Below are 24,006 nucleotides of genomic sequence, written 5' to 3'. Positions count from 1 at the left end.
TTGTCTACCAACCCATCTTGTCAGTCTGCCCTAGCCAATTCACTCCATCATTCTAGTTACACTTCTTTAAGTTCTCCATCCTAATTAATGAAAAATTCCACTGTCTTGTGGTCACTCTTCCCCAAGGAGCCATGCAAAACAAAACCACACACAAGCAGAATCTTCTGAAGAAACAGGGATCAGATCCAAAAATGCAAAAACTAAAAACCTACCAAATTATTATTACAATTAGCACATAGAACAAGTACTTCGAGCAATATAACTGTGAAGATTCTGCTTATGATGGATCAAAGAAGTGACCCAGCTCCTGACACAAGTAAATTTCTCTCGAATAAACACCCTGTATATAATATTCCCTGGGATATTGAAAAAAGAGCAGAAAATCCTTATTTCCAGCACCCCAGGGGACATGGAGATGGCACTAGTGTCTGGATCATTTAACCAGAGAGCTGGTGATACTGGAGTATCAGGACATGACTGGTGTTATTTCTTGCAGGAATTCCACTCAACACTGAGCTGGAACGAGGACTTCCACTGTAAACTGGACAGATTTCTTTTAAATAGGAAGGATCCTTTGAGTTGTAGCCTGTAGAGAGAGAGATCCAACTCTTTCATCAAAACAATGAAGAATATTGAGGATCTGACCTTCTAAAAAGGCACAACATGGAAGTCAACAATTTCAGATAACCAGCCTTTCCACTCTCGAACAAAACTGCTCAGTCTGATGAAAGGTCAGCAATTTTATTCTCAGTTTCTGCTGATAATTTCCAGCATTCTGTTTTTTTAATTTTTTTTTTTTTTATTTTTCACACTATGAACCACATTAATCAAAATACACACAAACATTTCCCTCTTGAATAGACACAGTCATTTTCTCTCTTTTCCCCCCCCTCCCTTCCCTCCCTCCCTCCCACCCCCCTCCAAACCTATTAAACGTTCAACATATACGATACAGTAAACCATTAAACAATGTCATCACACAATGAAAATAAACGAGAAAATTGTGTCATCTACTTTTACATACTGGGTCAGTTCATTTCATCTTCTCATTTTATCATTTTAGGGGGTGGAGGTTCTTGGTAGGCCCTCTCTGTTGTGTTCCATGGTAGGGTTCCCAAATTTGTTCAAATAGTGTGACTTTATTTTTTTAATTACATGTTATTTTTTTCCAATGCAATACATTTATTCATTTCCAAGTACCATTGCTGTACTCTCAGGCTTTCTTCTGATTACCAAGTTGACATTATACATTTTTTTGCTACAGCTAAGGCTATCATAATAAATCCTTTTGTGCTTCATCCAGTTTAAGGCCTAATCCTTACTTCTTATATTACTTAAAAGATCTCTGGAAATAAGACGCCAACAGTGGCTGTTGCTTTAGACACAGAGAAAGCCTTTGACAGGGTAGAATGGAATTATTTATTCAAAGTATTACAGAGGTTCAACCTACCAGAGAAATATATTAATTGGATTAAAGCATTATATAAGGGACCAATGGAGAAGGTGACAGTAAATGGATATGTATCGAACCAATTTAAATTAAGCAGGTCAACTTGGCAGGGATGTCCACTATCTCCCTCACTGTTCGCTTTAGCAATAGAACCATTGGCAGAAATGATAAGAACAAAAAATAAAATAAAAGGGATGAAAATAAAATAAAAGGGATAAAAATAAAAGAGAAGGAATATAAAATCAGTCTATTTGCAGATGACTTCATAGTATACTTAACAAAACCAGAATTATCAATAAAAGAATTACATAAGAAATTGAAGGAATATGGAGAAATATCGGGGTACAAGATCAACGCAAATAAAAGTGAAGCGATGCCAATGAATAATGCGGATTACACAAGTTTAAAAAAGAATCACCATTTAAATGCCAAACACAAGCAATCCGATACCTAGGGATTAGATTAGATAATAATCTAGGCCATCTATACAAATTAAATTATCAGACATTAATGAAGAAATTACAAGATAACTTAGAACATTGGAAAGATTTACCACCAACATTGATAGGAAGGGTAAATTGCATTAAATTGAATATCTTCCCAAGGATACAATACTTATTTCAATCATTACCAATTCCCTTAACAGAGAAATTCTTCAATGAACTAAAGAGAATAATAAGGAAATTCTTATGGAAAGGGAGAAACCGAGGATAGCGCTAGATGAATTAACAGAATGGTACAAACAAGGTGGTTTGCAGCTACCAAACTTTAAAAATTATTATAGAGCAGCACAATTAAGTTATCTATCAGATTTTTATCAAACAAGGGAAAATCCAGATTGGACCAAGATAGAGCTAGTTAAAATAGGGGAGAAGGTACCAGAACATATACTTTATAAGAGGGATGAAAAACTGGTCCAATATAGAAGTTCACCAGCACTGCACCATCTGCTCAACATTTGGAAGAAGATTCACGTAGAAAGGAAAAAAAAATTACCAACTACCAAAATTATTATTGACGCAAAAGCAACTAATCCCTTTCACAATAGATAACCTTTCCTTTAGAGAATGGGAGAGAAAAGGAATTAAAAGAATAGAAAATTGTTTTTTGAGAAATAATTTATTATCATTTGAACAAATGAAGTACAAATATGGCATAACTCATGGTACAATGTTTACATACCACCAAATGAAAACCTACTTAAAAGACAAATTGGGAAGCAAACTGAGACTACCGGGGGAAGCAGCTCTGAATATGTGATTACAGACACAATGGTAATTAAAAGATTTATAACAAACATGTACATCAAGCTGCAAGAGAAAGAAAAGGATGAAATAAGCTATAAACCCAAGCAAAAATGGGAACAAAATCTAAACATAAAGATAAAAAATGAAATATGGGAAAAACTATGCTCCAGAACTATGAGAAATATAATAAATATGAGGTTACGCATGATACAATATAATTGGTTACACAGGCTATATATCACGCCCCAAAAGTTAAATAAATGGGATCCAACATTATCAGGTAGATGTTTTCGCTGTAAGAAGGAATCGGGAACAACAGTACATGTAATTTGGGCCTGTGAGAAAGTGAAAAAATTTTGGGAAGATCTATATCAGGTATTAAATAAAATCACAAAAAGCAACAGCATTCTATGTTTGACTTCCTTGTTGGAGTAGAGTTGCAGGCCATTTATCAGCAATTTCTAGGGCATAGGGAAGGAATGTGGCATCAGATTATCCATATCAGTGAGACTGGAGATAGGTCCGTTGAATCTATCTGACAAGGGATGTTCTATGGCCATTTTAGTATAGTTTGAAAGAGGCCAAGTACCTGATGAGTGTTGAGGGGTCACAGCAGGCAAAGAATGAAGAGAAGGATCCTGATCCTAAAAACACTGTACTAAAAGAGAACAGTGCAGGCCCTTTGGTCTCCATGTTGTGCAACCCATATACTCCTACCAAAAAAAATACTAAACCCTTCCTACTTTGTAACCCTCCATTTTTCTTTCATCCATGTGCCTGTCTAAGTTTCTTAAATGCCCCTAATGTTTCAGGTTCCACCACCATCCCTGGCAAGGCATTCCAGGCGTCCACAACTCCCTGCGTTAAAAAACCTACCTCAATGTCTCCTTAAACTTTCTTCCCTTCACTCTGTACAGATGTCCTCTGATGTTTGCTATGCTGCCCAAGGAAAAATGCGCTGGATGTCCACCTTCTCTGTGCCTCTCAGAATCTTGTAGACCTCCATCAAGTCTCCTCTCATCCTTCTTTGCTCCAAAGAAAAATGTCTCACCTCTGCTAATCTGGCCTCATAAGATTTATTTTCCAATCTAGGCAACATCCTGGTAAATCTCCTCTGCATCCTCGCCATCGCTTCCGCATCCTTCCTATAATGAGGTGACTAGAACACTGAACACAATACGCCAAGTGTGGCCTAACCAGAGATTTGTGGAGTTTTAACATGACCTCTCGACTCTTGAGCTAAATCCCCCTATTAATGAAGCCCAACGTCCCACAAGCTTTCTAAAATATCCTATCAACCTGTGCGGAAACCTTGAGAGATGTATGGATTTGGACTTCAAGCTTTCTCTGTTCCTCCACGCTGTTAGGTATCTAACCATTAACCCTGTACTCAGCCTTCTGGTTTGACTTACCAAAATGTGAATCACCTCACATTTATCGAGATTGAACACCTCTGCCACTTTTCTGCCCAACTCTGCATCCTGCCTATATGAGGCAGTGATAGAGAGGAGTTACAGGGAGACAGTCACCCCTAGAAGGCAGGAGTCAGGGAATTGGGTGACTGTGAGGAAAGGAGGGAGAGTGCCAGTGCAGAGTACCCCTGTGGAAGTGCCACTCAGCAATATGTATTCTGCATTGGATACTGCTGGGGGGGAACAGCCTATCAGGGACGAGTCGTTGGGGTCAGGTCTCTGGCATGGGAGCTGCCCCTGAGGTTCAGAAGGGAAGGAGGGATAAGAACAGGATACTTGTAGTTGGGGACTCGTTAGTCAGAGGGACAGATAGAAGGTTTGTGGGATGAGATCGGGGATCCAAGTTGGTATGTTGCCTCCCTGGTGCCAGGGTCAGGGATATCTCTGATTGAGTACATAGCATTCTGCAAGGGGAAGGAGAACAGCCAGAAGTCGTGGTCCATGTGGGGACCAATGACTTAGCTAGAAGTGGGGATGAGGTCCTGAAACAGCATTATGAGGAATTAGGTAGGAAGTTAAAAAACAGGACCTCCAAGGTAGTAATCTCTGGATTGCTGCCGATGCCACGCGCAAGTGAGGGTAGAAATAGGAGGATGTGGAGGATGAATGTGTGGCTAAAGAGATGGTGCAGGGGGCAAGGGATAAGATTTCTGGATCATTGGGATCTCTTCTGGGGAAGGTCGGACCTGTACAAAAGGGACGGACTCCACTTGAACTGGAGGGGGAACCAATGAGCTGGCAAGCAGATTTGCTGGAGCGGTGGGGGAAGGTTTAAACTAGTTTGGCAGGGGGGGTGGGGAACAGAGTGTGAGAGCAGCGTCAAGGGAGCATGGCCACCTAGATAAGAATAAAAACGATAATAAAGGTAGGATGGAGATTAGGGTAGAAGGTAGAAAAGAGAATGTATGTGAGGGTCATTCTCTGAAATGCATATATTTTAATGCAATAAGCATAGTGAACAAGCATATAAGGATAACCGAGGAGGTCGTGATGGCTGTGTTAAAAAAGATAAAGGTGGATAAATCTCCAGGACCGGACAAAATATTCCCAAGGATACTCAGGGAGGCTAGTGGACAGATAGTGGGGCCATTAACAGAGATATTTAGGATGCCATGCTTAGAGCATGGACAGATACTTGGGGTCACGATATTGTGGAAGTTAGTGAGACCTGGCTACAAGAGGGGCAGGACTGGCAACTTAATGTTTCAGGATACATTTGTTTTAGATGTGATAGATCAGGGGGTAAAAAAGGGGGAGGAGTTGCTCTGCTTGATAGGGAGGACATTACTGCCGTGAGGTGGCAAGATGGTCTGGAGGGATCGTCCAGTGAGGCTGTTTGGGTGGAATTGAGGGGTGAAGGAGGCATGAGGGTGCTAATAGGGGTGTATTACAGACCACCAAATGGGTCAAGAAAACTAGAGGAACAAATGTGTAGAGAGATAACATGTATGTGTGAAAATCATAAGGTAGTGATCATGGGAGATTTTAACTTCCCTCACATTGATTGGGATACCCAGGAGGACTACAAGAAGTGTAGAAGGAATCTCAAGAAAGAAATTAGAAAGGCCAAAAAAAGGCACGAAGAGGCTTTGGCAGACAGAGTAAAAATAAATCCAAAGAGTTTCTAAAAGTACATTAAAAGTAAAAGATTAGTGAGGGATAAATTGGACCCCTTGTAGATAGGGAGCGTAGGCTGAGTGAGAAGTCAGAGGAAATGGGGGAAATTTTGAATGATTTCTTTGCCTCGGTATTCACTAGGGAAAAAAATATTGAACCAGTTGAGGTAAAGAAAAATAATGGGGAGGTAATGAAGCATATAAGGATAACCGAGGAGGTCGTGATGGCTGTGTTGAAAAAGATAAAGGTGGATAAATCTCCAGGTCCGGACAAAATATTCCCAATGGACAGAGAGTGGGGCCATTAACAGAGATATTTAGGATGTCACTGGCCACGGGGGTAGTGCCAAAGGATTAGAGGGTGGCGCATGTGGTTCCGCTGTTTAAGAAAGGGTCTAAATGTAAATCTGGGAATTATAGGCCCGTAACTCTGACGTCTGTGGTGGGCAAGTTGATGGAAAGTGTTCTGAGGGATGGTATTTACAAATATTTGGAGGTACAGGGATTGCTAGGGAGTAATCAGCATGGTTTTGTCAGGGGTAGGTCATGCTTGACAAACCTGATTGAGTTTTTCGAGGGAGTTACAAAAAAGGTTGATGAAGGGAAAGCAGTGGATGTTGTCTATTTAGACTTTAGTAAAGCTTTTGACAAAGTTCCCCACAGGAGGTTAGGAAAAAAGGTGGAGGCATTAGGTATAAATGAGGAGATAGTGAAATGGATTCAGCAATGGTTGGATGGGAAGTGTCAGAGAGTAGTGGTAGAAAATTGTTTGTCCAATTGGAGGCCGGTGACTAGTGGAGTTCCTCAGGGATCGGTCCTGGGTCCACTATTGTTTGTTATATATATTAATGATCTGGAAGTAGGGGTGGAGAATTGGATAAGCAAGTTTGCGGATGATACAAAGATTGGTGGTGTTGTGGACAGTGAGGAAGATTACCGTAGATTAAAAGGTGATTTAGGAAGGCTGGAGGTGTGGGCTGAGAAATGGCTGATGGAATTTAATACAGATAAGTGTGAAGTGTTACATTTTGGAAAGGCAAATCTAAATAGGTCATATGCATTAAATAGTAGGCTATTGAGATGTGCAGATCAACAAAGGGATTTAGAAGTTGTGGTAAATAGTACCCTCAAGGCCGATACTCAGGTAGATGGTGTGGTGAAGAAGGCATTTGGAATGTTGGCCTTCATAAATCGAAGTATTAAATTCAAGAGTAGGGAGATTATGATGAAATTGTACAAGGCATTGGGGAGGCCAAATTTGGAGTACTGTGTACAGTTTTGGTCACCAAGTTATAGGAAAGATATAAACAAAATAGAGAGAGTGCAGAGAAGGTTCACGAGAATGTTGACAGGATTTCAAGGTTTGAGTTACAGGGAAAGGTTGTGCAGACTGGGGCTTTTTTCTCTGGAGTGTAGAAGGTTGAGAGGGGACTTGATAGAGGTGTTTAAGATTTTAAAAGGGACAGACAGAGTAAACGTGGATAGGCTTTTTCAATTAAGAGTGGGGGAGATTCAAACTAGAGGGCATGGTTTAAGATTGAAGGGGGAAAATTATAAGATGAACATGAGGGGAAATTTCTTTACGCAAAGGGTGGTAGGGATGTGGAATGAGCTTCCGACAGACGTGGTCGAGGCGGGATCATTGGTTACATTTAAGGAAAGACTGGATAGTTACATGGATAGGAGAGGACTGGAGGGGTATGGACCGGGTGCTGGTCAGTGGGACTAGGAGGGTGGGGATTTGTTACGGCATGGACTAGTAGGGCCAAACTGGCCTGTTCTGTGCTGTAAGTGGTTATATGGTTATATCGTTTTGTAACCTATGACAAATTTCAGCATTCTCCACAACTCCTCTAACCTTCATATAAACTCCAAACTTACTTACCCATCCTTCCACTTCTTCATCTAAGTAAGTGGTTTTCAACCTTTTTCTTTCCACTCACATACCACTTTAACTATTCCCTATGCTATCGGTGCTCTGTGATTAGTAAGGGATTACTTAAGGTGGTAAGTGAGTGGGAAGGGAAAGTTGAGAACCACTGCTCTAGACCCAATTGTTACTGAAATATTTTGCTTGAGAAAAATTGTCATTGGCCCATTTCCTCTGGAGTTATGAAACTGTGCACATAACGAGTCAATTAGGTACGATTAAAACACCGGTTTTCAAACTTTTTATTTCCACTCACATACCACTTTAAGTAATCCCTTTCTAATCACAAAGTTCCTATAGCACATAGTGAGTGGAAAGAAAAAGTTTGAAAATTTTTATTCTAGGTCAATAAAAAATTAAAAGGAGCAGGGGTCCCAAAACAGATTCCTGTGGAACTCTACTGGTCACTGATCTCCAGGCAGAGTACTTTCTGTCCATTACTACTCTCGGTTTTCTATACGCAAGCCAATTTTTCATCCACGCAACTAAGGTTCTATGGATTCCATGCATTATGAGTTTCTTACAAGTCACTCACGGGGGATCTTGTCAAATGCTTTACTACAATCCAATGTGCACCACATCTATTGCCCTACCTTCATTAATTTCTTTCATCACCCCCTCAAAAAACTCAGTTAGGATCGTGAAGCATGACCTTCCTCTCACAAAGCTATGCTGACTAATCCTGAGCATTCTCCAAATGCTCATAAATCGAATCCTCTCTAATAGTTTGCACACCACTTACGCAAGACTACCCAGTCTATAATTCCCAGGATTCTCCCTAATCTTAATGTTTTAAAGAATATCTAACACTTCCTCTTTCCTAATCTCAACATCATCCAGCACAGAAGCCTGTTCTATTCCAACCTCACCCTGATCAAGGTCCTTCTCTCCGGTGAATACTGAAGCAAAGTATTAATTTAGGACCTCCCCAACCTCCTCCGTCTCCAGGCATGTTGCCTCCTTTATCCTTCAGCAGCCCCACCTTCATTCTTGTCATCCTTCACAAATGCATCGAATACCTTGCTTTTCTCCTTAATCCTACTTGCAAAAGCCTTCTCATGCCTCTTTTGAGCTCTCCTTAATCCTTTCTTAAATTCCTTCCCGACTACCATATAATTCTCATGAGCTCTTCCTGTTTCCAAAATCTAATGTATGCTTCCTTCTTTTTAACTCGCCGCCTCACCTGTTTTGTCAAGAGGAGTGTAAGGGTAAGTGTTCCAAAAATGCTGCATCACTGTATGGGTATTACTATATATTACAAGCAAACATTTTTAATTTTGGGAATGACTGAGTCTCCTTGTCCTTGACTCCAGTGCCTAGAGATTCTGACCAGTCCAATTATAGAAGCTTTTACAGAAGCTCCTTTGAATGTACAGCCAAGCTCTTCTGTGCTCTCCACTCCCTAACACAAAAATACCACTAACCCATATTCCCCCCCCACCCCAGCCCAGCCCAGCACACTCCACAACTGTTTATATGCAGCACCTCCACTTTTGGAGTTGTTAAATGGCCAGCTAATCTGGTGAAATGAAAATAAGTCGAGATTTTTCAAATGATCTGATCTCCTTAAGGAAAAGGAATTATCCTCCTTTTAGATGACACTGATGGGGCGTGACCTGGCTGGCAGCCAATTTCCGCAGTCTCTGCTGCTTTTGATTATTCTCTAAGACAGGTCTGCATGCCTCCCCTCCTCCTCTCACAACCCCAGACCCCAACCTACATGCAAGTTACAGCTGCAGACTTACAATTACTCAATATTCCTGCCAAGGACAGGGTGTGTATTATCTGCGCACCCACCACAGACAACTGCATGTTATGCTTTCCAAAACAGCAGAACAATGGTTTAATGAAGCTTGAACTCACAAGTGTTAAAAGAACTATTTTGCTCTGCCCATCTCCAATCTAACAGTTATGGAGCCTTGACACATACGAATTGCTAGCTTTGACAGCAAGGGCTTCATTACCCCTGACCTTAATTCCTGTTACTCACTGGATGACATTATCTTAACAGTTCCTCACAGAGTAGATTTAACAACTGAAAAAGTAGTTAACCCAAGTTAGTTTATCCGTTACCATTTCCATCTGTATTCATTAATTCCTACTCCTTACCACCATCTCCTGCAAACTAGTATCCTGGTTGGACTGAATTACAGCTTTGTTTTTAAAAAAAGGAAACTAAAGCAAAAGGATGATAGGATGTTTATGTTAAACAGTTTGATAACTGCAGGAGAAAGAACTACAATAAGGTGAGCTATCATCAAAATGAGATCCCTGACAAGATGTGTGCTCCTGTGAGTACTGTTGCATTCATCTCCGTGCTCAGCATCTGTGGGCATGGTAGAGCACCAGTGGCTGGAATGTCAAATGCAAGAACTATTTGCATATCCCTTAAATTTATTAAGCCCAAGGCAAAAGTAACTCGGCTGTGACTACAGCAATAAATATCCAAGGGCACATTTAACACAATAAAGTGACTGACGAATGAAAAGACTAGTAGATTGGAACTAGTAGATCGGAAGGAGTTCATAACCTCAGAATGAACGAGCAAGAGATTGAAAGGGAGAAAATTGAATAAGAGAGAAAACTAAGAAGAAATCTGAGATTATAAAAGCTCCTCGAGTTATAGCAAGAAGAGATTAGTAAATGGAAGCATGTATCTGTATATGCAGAGAAAAGAGAAATTATAATGGGTTGCTTCATACTTCACAAGGCCTGTGCCTGATTTTTGTCTCCACCTCAACACACCCAATCCCTTTGGTTTCAGTAACTACTTGTGACTCTGTGATATTGACCATATTGGAGACCTGCACTCCATAAGATGGGATAGGTCATGGGTGGTGATCACACCTCAGGATTCCTCTGATGGCCATCAATACTTACTTCTGTTAAAAATGTTTCACCGTCTTTAACTGTCTCTAACATTCAGAGGCATACAGAAATGGCACTAACATAAAAAAAGGAAATGAATAGATCATTAAACACCAAATTAATGGATAAGGACAAAGCAAAGGAAGGTGAAGGCAAGAAAAATGAACCACAATCGTATTAAATGGTGAACTTGTTTAAAGATGGAAAGGCACAGTATTGGAACCCTTGCAATACACAAAAGTGCTGAAGAAACTCAGCAGGTCATACAGCAGCCAGAGAAAAGAAAAGGCAGTCAAAATTTCAGGCCTGAGCCCTTTGTTGGGAATGTGGTAAAAAGGGTAGACAGCTGAATAAAAAGGTGGTGGAGAGGGGGGGGAGGAAGGGGAAGTAGCATCTGCTAATAGGTAATAGGTGGATACAGGTGGGAGGGTAGAAGAGAAAGCTGAGAAGTAATAGGGGAAGAGGAAGAGGACAGAGGGTTAAGATATGGGTGAAGAGAAAGGGGTGGGGAGCTGGAGTAAAGGAGACAGAGGGGTGGGGAAAGAGGGAGGCCAAGGAGGGGATTAACAGATATTGAAGGTCTCTACATTCCTGACAAAGGGCTCTGGCCCAAAGGTTTGGGTGCCTTTTACTTCCTTTGGATGCAGTCTCATCTGCTGAATTTCTCCATCACTTTTGTGTATTGCACTTAACATCAGCATCTTAAGAATTTCTCTTACTGGAACCCATACCAACTTCAAACAAATTAAATTTTGTCTGAGAAGCCCTTCCACTGTGAACATCCTCAGTCGAATATGAAGGCTAATTAATGTAAAATGATTTCCAACTGCCTGTGCTACCTTAAAATACAGCCCTCAATTTCAACATCAAACTGCAATTAAATGTGAACCAGAGTTGTTCAATACAATTTATTTCTCTGACAGAAATAAATCAACAGCCTTGTCACAAACCATGCCAACAAACATGATATTCCCTGTTTCATTGTCCCCATTTCTTTTTTGTCTGTGACCTGCTCACTATAGCACCACACTTTTCTCTGTTGGGAATAAAGACTAGCAGCTATAGTGTTTGAACCATAGAACATTACAGCACAGAAATAGGGCCCTTTGGCCCTTCCAGTCTGTGCTGAACCATTTTTCTGCCTAGTCCCACTGACCTGAACCCAGTCCATAATCCTTTATACATCTCCCTTCCATGTACCTGTCCAAATTCTTCTTAAATGTTAACATTGAGGCTGCATTCACCACTTCAGCTAACAGCTCATTCCACCCTCCCACCACTCTCTGAATGAAGACGTTCCCTCTTATATTCCCCTAACCTTATCCCCTTTCACCCTAAACCCATATCCTCTGGTTTGTATTTTATGTATCCTCAGTGGAAAAAACCCTACCTACATTTACTCTGTCAACCCCTTCATAATTTTAAATACTTCTATCAAAACTCCCCTCATTCTTCTATGCTCCAGGGAAATAAAAGTCCTAGCCTGTTTAACCTTTCCCTGTAACTCAGTTCCTGAAGTCTGGCAACATCCAGTAAATCTCCTCTGCACTCTTTCTATCTTATTGATATCTTTCCTGTAGTTAGGTGGCCTAAACACCACACAGTACTCCAAATTTGGCCTCACCAATGCCTTGTACATCTTTACCATAATATCCCAACTCCCGTTCTCAATACTTTGATTTATGAAGGCCAATATGCCAAAGGTCTCTTTACAACCCCATTTACCTATGATGCCACTTTCAGGGAATTATGCATCTGTATACGCAGATCCCTCTGTTCTTCTGCACTCCTCAGTGTCCTACCATTTACCATGTCCTTTCCTGGTTTATCCTTCCAAAATGCCACTCCTCACAATTGTCTGCATTAAATTCCATCTGCCATTTTTCAGCCCATTTTTCCAACTGATCCAGATCTCTCTGCAAGCTTTGAAAACTTTCTTTGCTGTCCACAACACCTCCAAACTTAGTGTCATCTGGAAACTTGCTGATCCAATTTATTACATTATCATCCAGATCATTGATATAGATGATAACTAACAGTAGTCCCAGCACTGATCCCTGAGGCACACCACTAGTCACAGGCCTCCAGTCTGAGAAACAATCATCCACTACCACTCTCTGGTTTCTACCCTCCAGCCAATGTTGAACACAGTTTACTACTTCACTATGACTACCAAGCATTTGAACCTTCCTGACTAACCTCCCATGTGGGACCTAACAAAGGCCTTACTAAAATCCATGTAGACAACACCCACAGCCTTTCCTTCATTAACTTTCCCGGTAACCTTCTCGAAAAACTACAAGATTGGTTAAACATGACCTACTATGCACAAATCCATTCTGACTATCCCTAATCAGTTCCTGGCTATGCAAATAATTGTATATCCAATCTCTTAGAACACTTTACAATATTTCACCTACCACTGACATCAGGCACATTGGCCTATAATTTCCAGGGTTACCTTGGATCCTTTTTTTTTAAAACAATGGAACAATATGAGCTACCCTCTGCACCTCACCAGTGTCTTAGGACATTTTAAATATTTCTGCCAGAGCTCCTGCAATTTCTACATGAGCCTCCTGCAAGCTCTGAGGGAGTATATTGTCGGGCCCTGGGGATTTATTCACCTTATTTGCTTTAAGACAGCATACATGCCTACCAACATTTTTCCATATCTTGATGAAAGGCTCAAGCCCAAAATGTCAGTTATATATCTTTATCTTTGCTATACAAATTACACTGACATGCTGAGTTTCTCCAGCATTGTGTTTTTGCTTCAACCACGGTGTCTGTAGACTTTTGTGATTTATCTCCTCCTCTTCAATAAGTTCAATGACCTTGCTGCTTGTTTTCCTTCCTTCGACTTTGTGTCTCTTTGAGTGAATACTGATACAAAAATCCCTTTTAAGATCTCCCCCATGTCCTTTGGTTCCATACATAGCTGACCACAATGATCTTCAAGGGAACCAATTTTGACCCTTACTATCCTTTTGTTCTAATACACCTGTCAAAGCCCTCAGGATTTTGCTTCACATTGTCCGCCAAAGCAACCTCGTGTCTGCTTTTAGCCTTGCTAATTTCTTTCTTAAGGTTTTTCTTGCATTTCTAGTATTCCTCAAGTTCCCCATTTGTTCTGAGTTGCCTACTCCTTCTACTACACCTCGCTTCTTCCGAGCCAGATCCCCAATATCCTTCAAAAACCAAGGTTCCCTATTCCTGCTAACTTTGCCTTTAATCCTGACAGGAACATACCCACTCTGTACACTCAAAATCTCTCAAAAGTGTTAACTGAATAAAGATGAATATATTTCCAAGAATACAATATCTTTTCCAAACATTACCTATTTTAATACCTCAAAAAAAAAATTCAAGTTCTAAATAAACATGAAAGGAAATTTCTTTGGCAAGGTAAAATGCCAATAGTTTCTACAGAGAAGTCAACATGGAAATATGAACTGGGAGATCTACATCTTCCTAATTTTAGAAATGATTACCGAGTGGCGCGAATGAGATTTCTTCCTTCCTTTTTTGAAAATAAAGGTCGACATGGGTTAATATAGAACTGAATAAGTTAGAAGAGAGGAAGGCAGAAGAATTTATACACAAGTGGCAACTGAAATTGATGGTTGCTGATAAGGAGAAACCATTATTGAAACATTTACTTAATATTTGGAATAAAATAAATGATGATATTGGTGCAAGAGGGTCTATATCCCTTGAAATGTTGTTGATCCAAAATCCCCTTACAGCTTTTTCAAGGGATAATCAGTTTTTGAATATTTGGTCTTGTTATGGGATTGTAAATGTTGAAGACTGTTATGAAAGGAGTCAAAGCAATTGAAAAATAAGCATGCTATACCGTATAATACTTTTTTTTTGTTATTTTCAATTAAAAGCATATTTAAGGGATAAGCTTGGGCCAACTATGTTTTTACCTATTTGTACTGAAGTAGAACTTTTTATTAGGAGAGGAATTTTACTTCAATGATATATTCATTTTTACAAGCAGGAAATCCAAACAAGGACTTCATAGATCTAGGCAAACAAGGGAAACAGATTTAAATATTACAATTGATCAACAAATATGAGAAGATTTATGCAAGGATTTTATGACTAATAATATTAATGTAAGATATAATTTTTTGCATCAGCTATATCTTACACCATAGAAATTGAACAGATTTATCAGATCAATATTTTAGATGTGGTGCAGATGTAGGATCTTTCTTACTCATCTTGGACTTGTCCCAATGTAAGGCCTTTTTGGACAGATCTATAGAATTTTTTGGAACAAATTTCAGGGAATGTCTCTCTGCAAAGTACTGATTTATTTTTATTAGGAAATATTGAAGATACAAGACCTAAATTAAAATGATCAATTTATCAATTGGAATTTGTTAAATTCACCTTAGCAGTATCGAGGAAATATATTGTAGTTGCTTGGAAGTCTGATCATCTTTGGGTATGTTAAGGTGGCATGCAGAAAATCAAAGTTGCATTCCTTTGGAAAAAAAAATTGCATATAATTTGAGAAATAAGTATCCTATGTTTTAGCAAATTTGGTATTAATGGGATTAAATTTGTAATGATGTCCTTCCTATGCATCTAGACCTGCGAGATTCTCCTCTGAGTGGTTATGAAGAGTTTGAAGAAATGTGCCAGATGACACCTCTCTAAACAATCCAAAAATGTTCTCTTTCTTTCTTTTCTTTCCTTTTTATTTACTTATAGATTTATAGTATGTATATTATGTTTTGAGAGGGGAGGTTGGGTGGGACAGGGTGTTGGGAGGGGGTGAAAACCATCATGTATGTAATTTTATTTTGGTTCTTTTGAAATCTGTATTATTACATCAATTATGATCACTATATGTATGGTAAACTTTTAAATAAAATATTTTTAAAAAGCATTGAAAGATATTCTGGAGTAACTAACTTATTATCTTGTGCTCATGCAAACAACTCTGCAATAAATGTTAACATACATCACCACATAGAAAATTGATAACATGAATCAACCTTTGCTAAACATTTCAAATGTATAGAAAGTGTATACAATAGGTGGCCAGTTTTCTATGGCCATTTTCCAGCTGGCAGCAAACCTAGCCCAGTGGGTGAGAAATTCAAGGTATAATCCTGTCATCAGATGACCTCACTTTAAAGCTCCATTCACAATGTATTTTGCTTTTAGATATATTTTACGGTTGGCTTGTTTCATTTTGAACCCACCAGCTCTCCCTTCTCCTTCCTTGTTACAATTTTATGTCATTGACTCCTCCTATCCACTCTATTGCTGCCATTTCTATTCCTTAAGCATGATGCCTTGATGCTCACAATCTCTACAACCAATCACATCCCAGTAGCAGAACTATCATGCCTTCATCTCCACCCCTCAACTTCACCTTCCTTCTATTTTATCAAAGATGATTACTTTTCTCTCTTCAAAATTACAGGGGTTTTGTCCAACTTCTGAGAGGGCCAATTTCATAGGCTCATTATCCCTTTTCATCGTAAGTGGATCACCAGATTTGTTTGATGGGCTCGGTCTCCTCTGCACCAAATCCATCTTTTCCGCTGAACTTTTGATTCTCCAAGCAAGATATGATTCTTTTTCTAGAATAATTCAAGTTCTTCTCTTACTGTCCAGGACATGAGTAATGAAAGGGCTGGCTGTCCATAGAATGCTTTTCTCTCCTTGCCATCCTCTAGTTTAGGTCAGTTTGTCTTTCAACTTTCCTCTTGTATTGTATCTTGTCTCCAACACATCTTCTCCATCCACAGCAAATTATAGGCTGAACTCTCAGGCACTACTATTATTGAAGCAGAGTCTATCCTGAAGAAATTGCAGAAAAATTTGAAACAGCTAATTACAAAAGTATATTATTTAAGAGTACTGAATATTTATAAGCATCAGTGAATCTGCCAGTGAGTTGGTGGAGGTAAAGAGTGGAAGTGTGAGATGAGGGAATGAAGGCATATTAGTCCAAATATTTGATTGTAAATACAATGTAATTTGCTCACGAAAGAGAGTCAACTTTAAGAGTAGAGGATATAGCAACTTCCTCAATAAAATCAGGCCAAATCCTCCAAATAATTGAGGATAGTTACATATGAATTATATGCACAAAATAATTGTCAGTTACTTCCGGCTGGTAATCACCAGGTTTAATTAAGAGGAGAAAATATCTAATCACCCCACCCTCTTTGCTGTAGTGTTTTTTAATTTTTTTTCATTTGCTGAGAGGCCCAGAGTTTATTGCCCACCTCTAGTTGCTCTTGTAATAGGACCCTCCTTTAACTACTGCAGCCTTAAATGTATGCAGCATGAAGAGGAAAGCAGGAATTGATGAACAGATTTTGTGTTAAGAACAACATTGGAACAAACCTGTTTCCCAAATGATTGCTTCTACGATGAAACTATCAATACATTAACTATATTTACAGAGAGAGGACACTTTTGTGATGAACAGAATTTTTAAAAATTAAAAGCCCTTTCTTTTTGAAACTCCTCTGACCAAATCTCATAGTCCAGATCAGACCATTCCAACATGAATATATAAACTGTATTCACAAATAAGTTACTTTTTTTTTTACAAAAACCAATAAACTGTGCAATCTATGGTCACCCTTCTCTCAAAAATTGCCTTTGCACTAATTAGAATGGGAATCAACATCAGAGAGACTGGTCTGCGATTAGCAAATCGCTTCACTAAGCACCTCTGCATCTTCCGCCACAACAAAAACCTCCCAGTAGCCAACCATTTCAATTCTGGGTCACACTCCCGCACTCACATGTCTGTCCATGGCCTTATGTACTGTCCCACCCTGACCACCTGCAGATTGAAGGAACAACACCTTATTTTCCATCTAGGCCAGATGGCATTAACATCAACTTTTCTGTTTTCTGCTAACCTGCTTGCCTTTTTTTTTTAACCCTCCTTTCCAGTTTTTTGAGTTCTCCCCCCCCCATTCCCTCTCCACCCACCTAACCATACTTCTTCCCACTGATCGCTGCTGTCCCCTCCCTCCCTTCTCCACCTATTATCTCCTGCCTTTGCCACCCCCTATCCTTTTTTTTTTCAGATGCCTGCCAACACTCTTGATGAAGGGCTCAAGCCTTAGATATTGGTTATGTATTTTTACTTTTGTTACATAAAGGACACTGTTTGACCAGCTGAGTTTTTCCATCATTTTGTGTTTTTACTTCAACCACGGTGTCTGCAGATTTTTGTGATGTACCTTACATTTTAAAATGGTAAATGCCTTTGATACATTGGTAAACAGTGTTAAAGTAGTGATGGTGCCACATGGGTGGGAAAGTCATTAAAGAGAACCAGTGCAATGAAAATACTGTACAACTCCTCATATAAATCTGGACACGGGGCATGCTTTCCTTCTTTGTTTTGGGAATTGAGTACAAAATTTTATAACTGTATAGCATGGGTGAGACCACATGTGGAGTGCTGTGCATAGTTTTGGTCACCCAGCTATAGGAAAGATATCATTAGAGAGAAGAAAGGGTACAGAAAATGTTTGTGGGAATGTTAACAGAACTGGCAGGCTTGAATTATGCAGAGAGATAAGATAGGTTGGGAATTTTCTCTCTGAAGTGAAGGTAGATAAGAGGGAACCTTATAGAGGTTTATAAAATAATGAAGAGGCATAAATAAGGTAATAGTCATGGTATTTTTTTGTGAGTAGGGGAATCTAAACCGAGAGGGGATAGTTTTAAGGTGAAAGGAAAATGATTTAAAATGGATCTGAGGGTCTACTTTTTCAGAGGGTGGTGGCTATGTGCAGCAAGTTGCAGAGAGAAGGAAAGAAGTGGGTACCAAGTGTAACATTTAAAAGCCATTTAGACAGGCACATGGAAAGGAAACATTTAGAGGGATATGGGGCAACTGCAAGCAAATGCAACTAGCTTTGGTGGACAACTTGGCCTGTTTCTGTGATGTAAAACTCCACAACACTGTAACTTAGAGGGGTGGTGAATATTTTAAAGGCAGAAGTACATAGACAATCAAGGGGAGAAAGATCAGGGAAATAGGGTTGAGGTTACAAACTGATCTGTGTCCCAATATCACATAGAATCAGTGAGAAGTATACTCATCACCAATATTGTATTGCTATCAAGCCATCCCACCAACCTCGAACATATTAACACAATTTTTCATCCTCTGAAAGACCAGGAATACCAAATCATGAGATGTAGCCATTGTCATTTGCATGGAAACAAAGGGTCATCATTTTCAAAGTCTCCCCATTCTTAATTCAGGATGACTGCAGTTCATATTGCATGATTATTTCTGTCACAATTACCATGTTCACATCTGATATTAATTCCATACCCAGGTTTTGACCAATGGTTTAACAGTTGCCTCTGTCAGATTTCTCTCTCATTGGTTCAGTCAGCCTGCTCTTCTCTCGATATTAAATTGGTGTCACATTCACCATGTATAAAATCATATTAAGCTTTCTTATGTTAGCTGACCAGATAGAGCACCTTTTCCAACTGAACATTTGGCAGTCAATGACATTGAACATTGAACAGTTCAGCATGGAAACAGGCCCTTCGGCCCATGATGTCTGTTCCCAACATGATGGCAAATTAAACGCAATATCATACTCATCCTGCACATGATCCACGCCCCTCCGGTCGCCGGACAATATTGATCAGTATCCTCAATCGTCCACCCATTATGTGAACGATTTTCTGGCCTTTTACTAAATAAGTCGACCTGCTTCTAACACCCTTCACAGAGTAGTTCTGCTGTAGTAAAGGGTCCTCCTCCTCCCCCCCCTCCTCCACCCCCCCCTCCTCCACCCCCCCCTCCTCCACCCCCCCCCTCCTCCACCCCCCCCTCCTCCACCCCCCCCTCCTCCACCCCCCCCTCCTCCACCCCCCCCTCCTCCACCCCCCCCCTCCTCCCCCCCCCTCCTCCACCCCCCCCTCCTCCACCCCCCCCCCTCCACCCCCCCCTCCCCTCCCCTCCTCCCCCCCCCTCCTCCCCCCCCTCCTCCACTCCCCCCCCTCCTCCCCCCCTCCTCCACTCCCCCCCCTCCTCCACTCCCCCCCCTCCTCCACTCCCCCCCCTCCTCCACTCCCCCCCCTCCTCCACTCCCCCCCCCTCCTCCACTCCCCCCCCCTCCTCCACTCCCCCCCCTCCTCCACTCCCCTTCCCCCCCTCCTCCTCCTCCCCCGCCCCTCAGTATTTGTCCTGGCACCAGGATGTGGCGGCCTCCGGGAAATGGCGATGCCCATAACCCGAAGTGACCTCCTGCTTTCGGAACGAACGACCCAGTCTGTACAGAACGCGAGATGAGTGAATGGTGTGCACCGAAACTCCACACTTGAACGCCGGCGGCCATCACGACAAGCTATTAAGAAATAAGCCCAACTGTACACACGACTGGGACTCATTTGCCAGAGTTTCGGGAGTTGCAATGCTGAGACCTAGAGGCTCGTAACCATCATTCATCAGTCAACTGTTCTGTGGGGTAAACTTCTCCCTCCTCCACTGCATTGATACAGCACCTCCGAAGGTACAGCAACCCAGCGAAGAAAGCCACAGTTTGGTCTTAATCCTCCAATTAAAAGAAGGATGGATTGAGCCCAAGCGAAAGTCACGATTGAGCGGCCGGTGCTGTCACTGGACAGCAGTCTCGGCTGCAGGTGTGTGTGTGTTTACCTCTGGTGAAGAGCCGGGCTTTTTCTTCAGCTCCTCACATTTCCGCAGCTTGCAGATCTGGTGACCAGTCTTGCGGTTGCGGCAGCTGCTGCACTCTCCGCAATTGATCAGCCTCCTGCAGGGCGCGCAAAGCCCGCACCTCTTCCTCTTCTTCTTGGCGGGGTGGCTGCCGCCGGCGACCGCCACCCGGTGCACGGGCCACTCGGGGAGGCTGGCGAGATGCAGCGCGCTGTCCGCCACGGCCGTCAGGGCGGCGGGAGAGTGCAGGGCCGTCATGATGATAAAACCCGGGGGCATGGAGATCGCCCCCAATGCTGGGAATGCCGCGAACGCCCCGGCACGCTCCTGAAGAGCGAAGAGCTCGGCGTCGGAGGCTTTGCATTGGGCTCCGCTCGGGTAATCCCCTGCTGAAGTTTTACTCCGCTCGGGAGACGAGGCAGGCGCCAGATCGCTCTGCACAATTTGTAAAGTCCCTGGCAGCCTGTCAATCATCCCTGGCCTCTGAGAGTCACTTCTAGGCACATGGGTCTTGTTAGGATTTATTGCTGGCGGTTTCCTTCCCCAGATCACGGCATTGTCATTATTCCAAAGTGAGCCGCCCAATCTGGAGTGAGCGAACAGCGGAGCTGTCGTGAACGGCCTCTCGGCAGCCTGCTTGGACGATCGGTTAGTTTTGCCGCGATTGGCCGAAAGCTTGTAACTTTGGTCTTCGATGCCCGCGTCCACTACGACCACCCCATTCACTTCGTCCTTTCCCTTCTCGGCATGAGGCGGCTTTTCGTCGCAACTGTTCGCAGGGGGAACAATGCTTCTTGCACCAGACATCGTTCTGTTCAAAGCAGCAGCGTGACAGACAGACGTCCCGGGGAACTTGCCTCGCTGCCGAGCGCTCGTGGCTCCAAGTGCCGTCGCCGGATCAGACTTTCAGCTCATGACATCGTTCCTGCCATCCAAGCGAAGCGCACGGAACCTAACCTGAAACCCCGAATGACGAACAACAGGCAAGGCAGGCTATTTCCCACGCCTTGTCACAGGGTGGACTGGATTGAGAAGACATTGCCAGCGAATGAGTCCAAACCCTCTTTTCCCACTTGATTCGTTCCTTCTGACAGACAGCACCCAGTGTTTTCAATGAGCAGGGGTTGGGAATTCGGCCGTGCTTTCCAGTGGCCTGGCCGGACCGGGGAGACCCGGGGGTTTCAGTGACAGCGATTCTCGAGGGAGGGCAAACGACATCCTTCCTCCAGTAGGACCACGAATGCGGCGCTGCAGTCACCGATTTCTAGCGAGCTCAGCGCTGAGTGGATTAGGTGGAGGCAGAGATTGTTCCGAGAAGACTCCGGACCAGGCGTGTCCTCCTGGGCGGTTTTATCTCGACACACTTGAAAGTTTAAATTCGGCAATTTGCATCTCTCCCGTCGCTGGTGCCGACAACACCTTGCGTGTTGAACCACCTTGGTGTTTCAGGGCCGTTTGGAGGATCAATGGAGCGGTTTAGAGGGCACAGACTTTTTTTTTGAAGCCTTAACAAAGCAGTTCATCCACAAAGAAACACGCAGTCACTTTGGGGGGAAAAACACGGCGTGCCATGCCTGTCAAATCAGTTTGAGACAATGGAGCCCATTCCCGTAAGATTTACCGGGAAATCGCCGCAGTGGTCGCGTTCACTTGACCCAGTGGTGCTTGAGGAGGCATTTGAGCACGCTTCCTGTCCTTCATTTGTGTTTTAGCGATATCGCTGGCAAGGGGAATATTTCTGGTCCATTCCGAAATGCCTTAAGAATACAGTGGCTAAGCACTTCGTTGAACTGTTCTAGTAAAAGTATTCCTACACTGTTGTTGGGTGGAAGCTCCAACACATTTAAACCCAGAGACGAGAAAGAAATGGCGACAGGTTCACAACGTGAGGGCGTGGGCTGCAGACGACGGTGCTCTCTCTCTCTCTCTCTGTTAGTGGAAGGGATTCCGAGTTTGGGACGTGCGATCATCTGTGACTCGGTCCCCCCCATTCGTGGAGATCGATCTTTCGGTGATTTACTAATGAGCTGTTTGACTTTTATTGAACTCAACACAGGTCGGAATTCATAGCAATTTGTCATTTGTTCAACTGTGGTAGGAATTTGTCCAAGCAAAGGGACAATATTTGCGGTATTACAGGAAGTTCATTGTAGTTCAGCGTTTAATAATAATATCGTCAATGTAAACATGCACTGGAATTCTTACTTGCTGCAGCTGAACGGGAACTTTGTAAAACACTGCAAACAACGACATTAATTATACTTAATTGAATTAAAAACAGACAAGAACAAAATAGAGACAGATGCTTTTGAAAACACGTGCTGATATAATGATTGTAACATAGTAAAACACGCAGGACATAATTGGCCCAAAGGCACAGAATAAAACTGTAGGAAGCGTGGAAACAGATTTTTCAAGAAAACACGAGACAAAAGGAGTCAGAGAGGGTCACCTGGCCCTTCAAGCCTGCCTCATCAATAAAGACAACCGGTAGATTTTAGACCTGGTCTTGGAGGAAGAGATCTGTAGTGGGCTAAGGTGAACATTTTGGGGTCGAGGGAATAGATTCCTGACGTCGTAGCCACCAATAATGCCACAAAGGATGTGAGAAATTCAATAGAAGGTGGCAGGGATGGAGGAAGTGACAACGATGAGACAGATGGAATTCAACGTAAAATGTCATTTTTAACAGACATCAGAGATTACAGTGAGTAAGATTGGATAGGGCTTCGTTTGGGTTGTGTAGGGCCAGCAAATACCGTGGTGATAGGATATTGGAACTCAGTGTGAATTACCAATAATAGAAACACAGAAATGAACTCAACCGGTCTCACAGCGTCCATTGGAGGTAAAGGGCTCGAGGAAGGGCTCCGACTCAAACCGTGGGTGATATATCTTTACCGCCAATGGTTGAGCTCCCCCAGCATTTCTGTCTCAGCTTGATTTTGCATGAGCTGAAAATCTTTATAACCCGACAGTTAAAATACAAAATTCGATGCAAACCAAACAACAAATGACCTAAGCGGTGCATTCAATGTATCCAAACTTCGAGTAACAATAATTCCCATTTCAGTTTACTGTGTGTGGAGCTTTGTGTAAGAAGCATTTTAATTCCGTGCACTCATCCACGAGAGGGTGCATTAACAGTTGGTTTCATGGCTTCGGGCCGGTTCTCAACTTGCTTATTTCATCTCTTCCCCATTTGAGTGGAAAGCGTACATAAAACAAAGTCCAATTCTGACAACAAAACTGTATCGCTAACATTTCTCTTTTTAGAAATGGGTTGTTTTAGTGTTTTCACTTGTTGCACATCAAAAGTTCCATTTCTACTGGAACATGAAGTGATATTACTGTCCACTGGTTGAAGTCAATCCTCCTTCACTTCACTCGCTTCGGTAGAAAGCGAAGAAACATCCAGTTCCAGAATACACAATATTTTCATTGGTCTTCATGATGCTTAATCACATGACGATCTTATTGATGAATTGCAATTCAAATTGGCCCAGTGAAACAACAATGCTTCCAATAATCAAGTTTATGATCACCTGATTGTACATCGACAACCCGATGAAACAGCATTTCCCTGGACCATGGTGCTTGCACAAAAGCACACATACACAGTACATAAAGACCTCATAAATAATCAAAGATATATATAAATATTTGTGATTATCGTCACTGTTACAGGATACTCTCACAGCAAGTGGGAAGAAGCTG

General features: G+C 42.0%; 1 protein-coding gene across 2 annotated transcripts in view; it reads right to left on the bottom strand.

Annotated features, from left to right (window-relative positions):
- cxxc4 (CXXC finger 4) overlaps window positions 1-22,151 on the bottom strand; it is a 78,253-nt gene extending 56,102 nt beyond the window's left edge. For both annotated transcript variants that reach the window (XR_011353754.1, XM_069925249.1), the window contains exon 1: window positions 20,272-22,151. Coding sequence is in view for 1 of the 2 variants with exons in the window: in XM_069925249.1 (XP_069781350.1) it covers window positions 20,272-21,096 (825 nt within the window). In the remaining variant the exon portion in view is untranslated. The remainder of the gene's footprint in view (window positions 1-20,271) is intronic.
- Window positions 22,152-24,006: the final 1,855 nt, after the last annotated feature.

The sequence above is a fragment of the Narcine bancroftii genome, chromosome 1, assembly GCF_036971445.1.
Source record: "Narcine bancroftii isolate sNarBan1 chromosome 1, sNarBan1.hap1, whole genome shotgun sequence".
NCBI lineage: Eukaryota > Metazoa > Chordata > Chondrichthyes > Torpediniformes > Narcinidae > Narcine > Narcine bancroftii.
This window is presented reverse-complemented; position numbering and strand designations above follow the sequence as displayed.